The 6,000-nt window shown below is 45.7% G+C and overlaps 1 protein-coding gene across 1 annotated transcript in view; it reads left to right on the top strand.

The window, feature by feature from the left end:
• Positions 1 to 4,243: 4,243 nt before the first annotated feature.
• PSMB2 (proteasome 20S subunit beta 2) overlaps positions 4,244 to 6,000 on the top strand; it is a 30,970-nt gene continuing 29,213 nt past the window's right edge. Inside the window, exon 1 of the mRNA XM_073615593.1 lies at positions 4,244 to 4,461. Coding sequence (XP_073471694.1) covers positions 4,371 to 4,461 — 91 coding nt within the window. The 5' untranslated portion in view covers positions 4,244 to 4,370. The remainder of the gene's footprint in view (positions 4,462 to 6,000) is intronic.

Raw genomic sequence — 6,000 nt, 5'->3', positions numbered from 1 at the left:
AGCTTGCATAAACCTACCTTCCAAATGAATTACAAAAGAGCCTGGAAGACAGCCAAGACTCTTTTAATCACTTTTTACGTTGTTGTTAATGCTGCACATTAAAGGAAATCTGTCAGGAAGGCTCATACCTGTAAGAGCCAAGATTACTTACCCATGCTGGAGACTGCCACTGCCCAACTTCTGGAAGCAATGCCAGCTGAAGTGCAGCATCATTTCTGGCAGTCAGGGCATTGAACGTACAGTGTACCATGGAACAGCTGTCCTAATGCATCCACTATTAAATACCCCCAACTTTCTGAGATGGGAAAACGGGACACCTCGTAGCACATAATATTAGGTCAAAGTCCACACCTCTTTCACATGTCTAATAATTCAGACCATAAAGGGCAAATAAGAGCAAATACTATCACCTAAACCCACTTATATTTTCACCACTATGTATCCTTTATGCTAGGATTTGAAATTAAATTGGAAGTTAAAGCATTTCTAAACCGAAAAAACATACATTTTACATATTGCAGGATCCCAGTCTGTAAATGAGATGGCTGCGTTCGTTTTTGGGGTTTTTTTTTTTTTTTTAGGCTTTTTCCACCACCACATTTAAGAACTGGCAAGCTGCAATGTATTATATTTTTGTTCTTCAGTTTAAATAAACTTTAAATAGTTTATTTGTACATATATACATCAGACCAAAAAATAGAGATTTGCAGAGGAAAGAGAAACAGAAGGATTAGGTTACCAAACAGGGACAGCGTTTTTACAGCGTTTTTGCATCGTTTTTGACGTGTTTTGTGTTTTTTTTAGTCTCGATTCAAACCTATGCATGTTGCTTTTGAGCATTTCTGCAGTGTTTTTTGTGGTGCTTGCCGCGTTTTTGAACATCGTTTTTACGGCGTTTTTTGCGTTTTTTTTTTTTTTTTACAGTTTTTTTTTATACTGTATACAGTGTAAAAAAAAAATCAAAAAATGCAAAACGCTGCAAAAATGCTGTAAAAATGCTGTACTTGCGTTTTTGATGCTGGTCCATTGAATTCTATTACATGCAAAACTCTGCATTTTGCATGAAAAAAAGTCCCTGACCCTTTCCAAAAACGCAGAGGCACAAAATTGCATTGATGTGAACATGTTCCATAGGAACCCATGTTAAAAAATTCCCATGCATTTCTGCAAAATGCATCAAAAAACGCTTTAGTGTGAATGGAGCCTTACTCTTATTTTTGCCTATTCAGTCTGTACCTTTGGACAATCCGGTTTATGTACACATCTTATACCAGTGGGCAATCCTTCCATCGGCTGGCAGGCATAGAAAACGAATGACTCCTCCCTGGATTTCTCTGCACCTCGTCCTTATCTTTTTTAGGCTAAGGCTCGGTTCACATAGGGGCGACTTGTCAGGCGACCTAGTCGCCTGACAAGTCGCCTCCCGTTCTGTGCTACGGAACCGTTCTAATAGGAGCGACGCAAGTCGCTCCGACTTAGAAAAAGGTTCCTGTACTACTTTGGGGGCGACTTGGGGCGACTTGCATAGACTTCTATACAGAAGTCGTTTTGCAAGTCGCCTCAGAAGTCGTTTGCAGGTCGCCTCGCTGAGACGACCTGCAAGTCGTGCCGCCCCTGTGTGAACCGGCACTAAGGGTTTTTCAGATTTTTTTAACTACCCTCCTGCTTTTCTTATATAGGTAATATCATACATGAGTAATGTATAAAATATATGGATTTTAGACCTGTATCTATGTAATTATGTATCATGTAAAATCAGTGGCGGACGATGCTCAATATTTGGGGGGGGGGGGGCAGCAAACTAACGCCTTACCACCCAACACCCCCCCCCCCCCCCATGGGAGACAGACAGAAAGGCAGTGACCCCCCCCCGCTGGAGAGGGACGGTAATGCGGCAATCGACCCCATCCCGCGGGCAACGGGCAGGAATGCGGCGATCCTAACCCCCCCTGCGCGGAGGGAAAAAAAATGAACCTTTACAACCACTGAGCAAACCACTGGGCCATGGGAAGAAATTTGTAGCCAGCAGCCTCTTACCACCAAACAATCTGGGATTTTATCTTTTCCTGCTCTCCCTCTAGACCCGGTGATGTCAGCTGGGACTCAGGCTTCGATGATGATAATCTCCCAATGCTTGACGAACTGGTAATTGCCGACTTTCATCATGATTGACGTTGGATCTACACAAGGGGCCAATTTTTTTTTTGTTTTTAATAAAGGACTTGTCAAAAACCATTGTTGTCTTTTACCTCTTTTTAACACTTTTTTGGTGAATAAGTAGGGGTACTATGTACTACTGCTCATTCACATGGGGGGGGATCTGGGGGCCAGGGTTGTGGGGAAGAGGCCCTTGTCCCCATCAACATGGGGACATGGTGCTTTGGGAGGGAGCCCCCCTGCCCTGATGCACCCCCCCCCATGGCCTGGTATAGTTGAGGAAGCGGGGGGGGGTGCTCACTCCCCCCCTCCCTTTCCTGGCCTGCTGGGCTGCATGCTCACACAATGATCTGGTATGGATTTTGGGGGGGACCCCACGCCATTTTTATCTGTAATTTTTTAATGCTGGCAATTCTTTTCTTTAATGCTGGCAATTCTTTTCTTTACATTCAGCTGTCAATGGGGAAATCTGCTAACAGCTGATGACTCATCGGTTGCTAAGGATGGGGTAGTCGCCTGCTCCTTAACTACCATGTTGCTTTACTTAAAGGGGTTGTAAAGGTTAATTTATTTATTTTTTTTTTAATAACAAACATGTTATACTTACCTCCTCTGTGCAAGGGTTTTTGCACAGAGTGGCCCGATCCTCCTCTTCTGGGGTCCCTCAGCAGTGCTCCTGGCTCCTCCTCTTCTTGAGTGCCCCCACGGAAACCCGATTTCCATGGGGGCACTCGTGCGGGAGCACTCCCTAGTCCTGCTACTGCATCCATTGACACAGAGAGCAAGACTCCCCCTCCCCACCCCCGGCTCCTGTGTCACTGGATTTGTCAGCAGCAGGAGCCAATGGCTCTTGCTGCTATCAATCTATTGAATGATTGATAGCAGCAGGAGCCATTGGCTGGTGCTATTTTGTGCACTAGGCAAGACCAGCTACTTGCACCCCCCCCCCCCAAAAAAAAACAAAACTTCAGCATTTTAAAGGGGTTGTGAACCCCCGAGGGTTCTCCCCTTAATGCATTCTATGCATTAAGGGGAAAAACCTTCTATAATGCACCCCCACCCAGAGCCCCCCTTTTACTTACCTGAGCCTGGAACGATCGGGCTCAGGTAAGTAAAAGGGGGCTCTGAGGGGGGGGGTTGCATTATAGAAGGTTTTTCCCCTTAATGCATAGAATGCATTAAGGGGAGAACCCTCGGGGGTTCACAACCCCTTTAAAATGCTGAAGTTTTGGTTTTTTTTGGGGGGGGGGTGCAAGTAGCTGGTCTTGCCTAGTGCACAAAATAGCACCAGCCAAGCACCTATGACAGAAACGTTGCTTGCTAATTTAGTGCTTGATCACATGTGAGGTGGAGGGGGGCGGTAACTCCCCGGCTTCGTGATTTAGCGCTGCTCCCCCCCCCCCCCCCCCAACCGCTACCCTCAAGTGCGGGGGGGTATTCCCCCCCTGTCACTTTTGGCTGACTGAGACCTGTTAAAGTGAATGGGGTCGCTCTGCACATTCACTGCAACCACATGCTCGCTAGTTCAGGATTTAAGGGGTTAAAGTAGGCCATAAACGAGGTGATAGAATGCCTGTCAAATGCTCTCTGAACAGCGATTTGAATGCAGATTGCTATTCAGAGAGGCACACTAGTATGAACGAGTCCTAAGGCTGGCCATACATCATACAATTTCTTATACAATTTTCTTTTAGATTTACCAAAACCATATAATATAAGGTCAGACCTAAACACTTTCAGTTTGTATACAATCAGGCAGCCCCTTGCATTACATAGTTGAAGGTAAATCTAAAGGAAGTTGAAGAAAATTGTACGATGTATGGCCAGCTTAAGAGGCAATCTGATTTGTCAATAATTTGCTTGGCAAATGTCCCCCAATGTAAGTACACAACCACGTGATGACAAATTAGAACTAAAAAAATGACTGATTAAACCCAAGTAAACTATTTTCAACCCTTCTTTTGCTTTACACAAAAACAAATGCAGTAATACACTTTTGATATTATTTTAGCTAAAATCCTCAAACAGAGAATCATTGCGGAGGAAAGAGGCAAGTCATTCATGCTGTCCACTACAATCCCCATCATCCCTTGCGAGCGGCGCTGCTCGTGACGTCAGAGGAGTGCGCCAGGATCCCGGCCTGAGCTGAATTGCTGTGTAACGTCCTGATCCCAGGGAGCTGATTTACAAGAAAGGAAGAACTCAGTCCAGCCATGGAGTATCTGATCGGGGTTCAGGGGTCGGACTACGTGATGGTGGCCGCCGATACCGTGTGTGCCAACAGTATCATCAAGATGAAGCACGGTGAGTGCACACCGCCATCACACACACACAGCACCTGCCTGCCATGATCACCATCCTGACCCGCCATGCCACATGATGTGTTCTTGGGGCTTATATACACATAAAACTGTGCCATGCACTTTGTGTGATGGTTTTACTATGTACTTGTGACCAATGATTCTGTAATGGGCAGAAAACTTCTAGTGTAATTAGAGTGACACCTAAAATCCTGTTCAAGTCTGGATCCTTAAAGTAATTTGTTATGGGCAAAACTATATTTGCATTTAGGATAGAGTAAGGGGGGTTATAACACATGTAAGGTTTATTTTCGCCATCTGTGTCCATTTGGGGAGATTTCGCTTCACTTCCTGTCCCATAGCCAAACAGGAAGTGAGAGGAAATCCCTGCAAATTCTAGGAATTCCTGCTTGTCACCAGAACTAGTTCCCCTAATAGAAGGTTTCCCCTCTATTACTTTTCTGGTTGGCATTTTCTCTAAGCGCTGGTTCACACAGGGGCAACACGACTTACAGCGCGACTTAGCAAGGCGACTTCAGCGCGACTTCAGTGCGACTTCAGCGCGACTTGGGGCGACTTACAAGGCGACTTCAAGTCGCCTCCAAGACAGGCGACTTTCCAGTGGCCAATCAAACTACAATCCGCTCTGGGGGAGGGAGGGGTTTGCTTGAAAAAAACATCTTCTCTTCCTGTGAAGTCGCTTCACTATAGACCATGATCCGACTTGTAGGCGACTTCCATTGAAATCAATGGGTACAAGTCGCCTACAAGTCGCCTTGAAGTAGTACAGGGACCTTTTCTGAAGTCGGAGCGACTTCAGTAGCGTACATATAGACGGCTCTCATTCACTTACATGGACTTTCAGATGTCAAGCGACTTGGGGCGACTTGAGGTCTGACAAGTCGGATCCCAAGTCGCGGTAGTGTGAACCGGCACTTACTTTCACTTTCAATGATATTGGTAAACAAAACAAATAGAGAGGGGAATCTCACTATTGGGGGCACAGACAGCAATAAAAATTGATATTATTCATAAAGTGGAACTGAAAGAGGAGGTCCAGCTCCCTCAAGACAAAAATTAAAAGTCAGCAGGTACAAATACTGCAGCTGCTGACTCTTAATATTAGGACACTTACCTGTCCAGGTAGCCCACAATGTCGGCACTGTAGCCAATCTTAGGATCCTCAGTTGGGTGCAGCAGCCGCCATTACTGGTAAGAGAACCAGGTAGTGAAGCCTTTCAGCTTCACAGCTGGTTCCCTACTGCGCCTTCTAATTGGTCCGGCGGTGGAGGAAGGAGGAGAGGACTGAACTTCTGGGCCCCATCTCCTGGAAGTGGGGAGCGATACCTGTCAAAAACAGGTCCCCGTTCCTCCCTCTCCCCTAAAGGGTGACAAATGTGGCACCAGAGGGGGAGAGGAGACAGATAAGCAGAAGTTCCACTTTTGAGTCCTGCTAGATGACTTCAGGCTGACCCCTTTTGCAGGTCTAGCTATGTAAAACATTAAAAATAAGTGTCTATACTGTTTAAAATTCACTAATACA

The sequence above is a fragment of the Aquarana catesbeiana genome, linkage group LG02 (assembly GCF_042186555.1).
Source record: "Aquarana catesbeiana isolate 2022-GZ linkage group LG02, ASM4218655v1, whole genome shotgun sequence".
Taxonomy (NCBI): domain Eukaryota; kingdom Metazoa; phylum Chordata; class Amphibia; order Anura; family Ranidae; genus Aquarana; species Aquarana catesbeiana.
The sequence above is the reverse complement of the archived record's forward strand: the minus strand, read 5'-3'. Positions and strand labels throughout refer to the sequence as shown.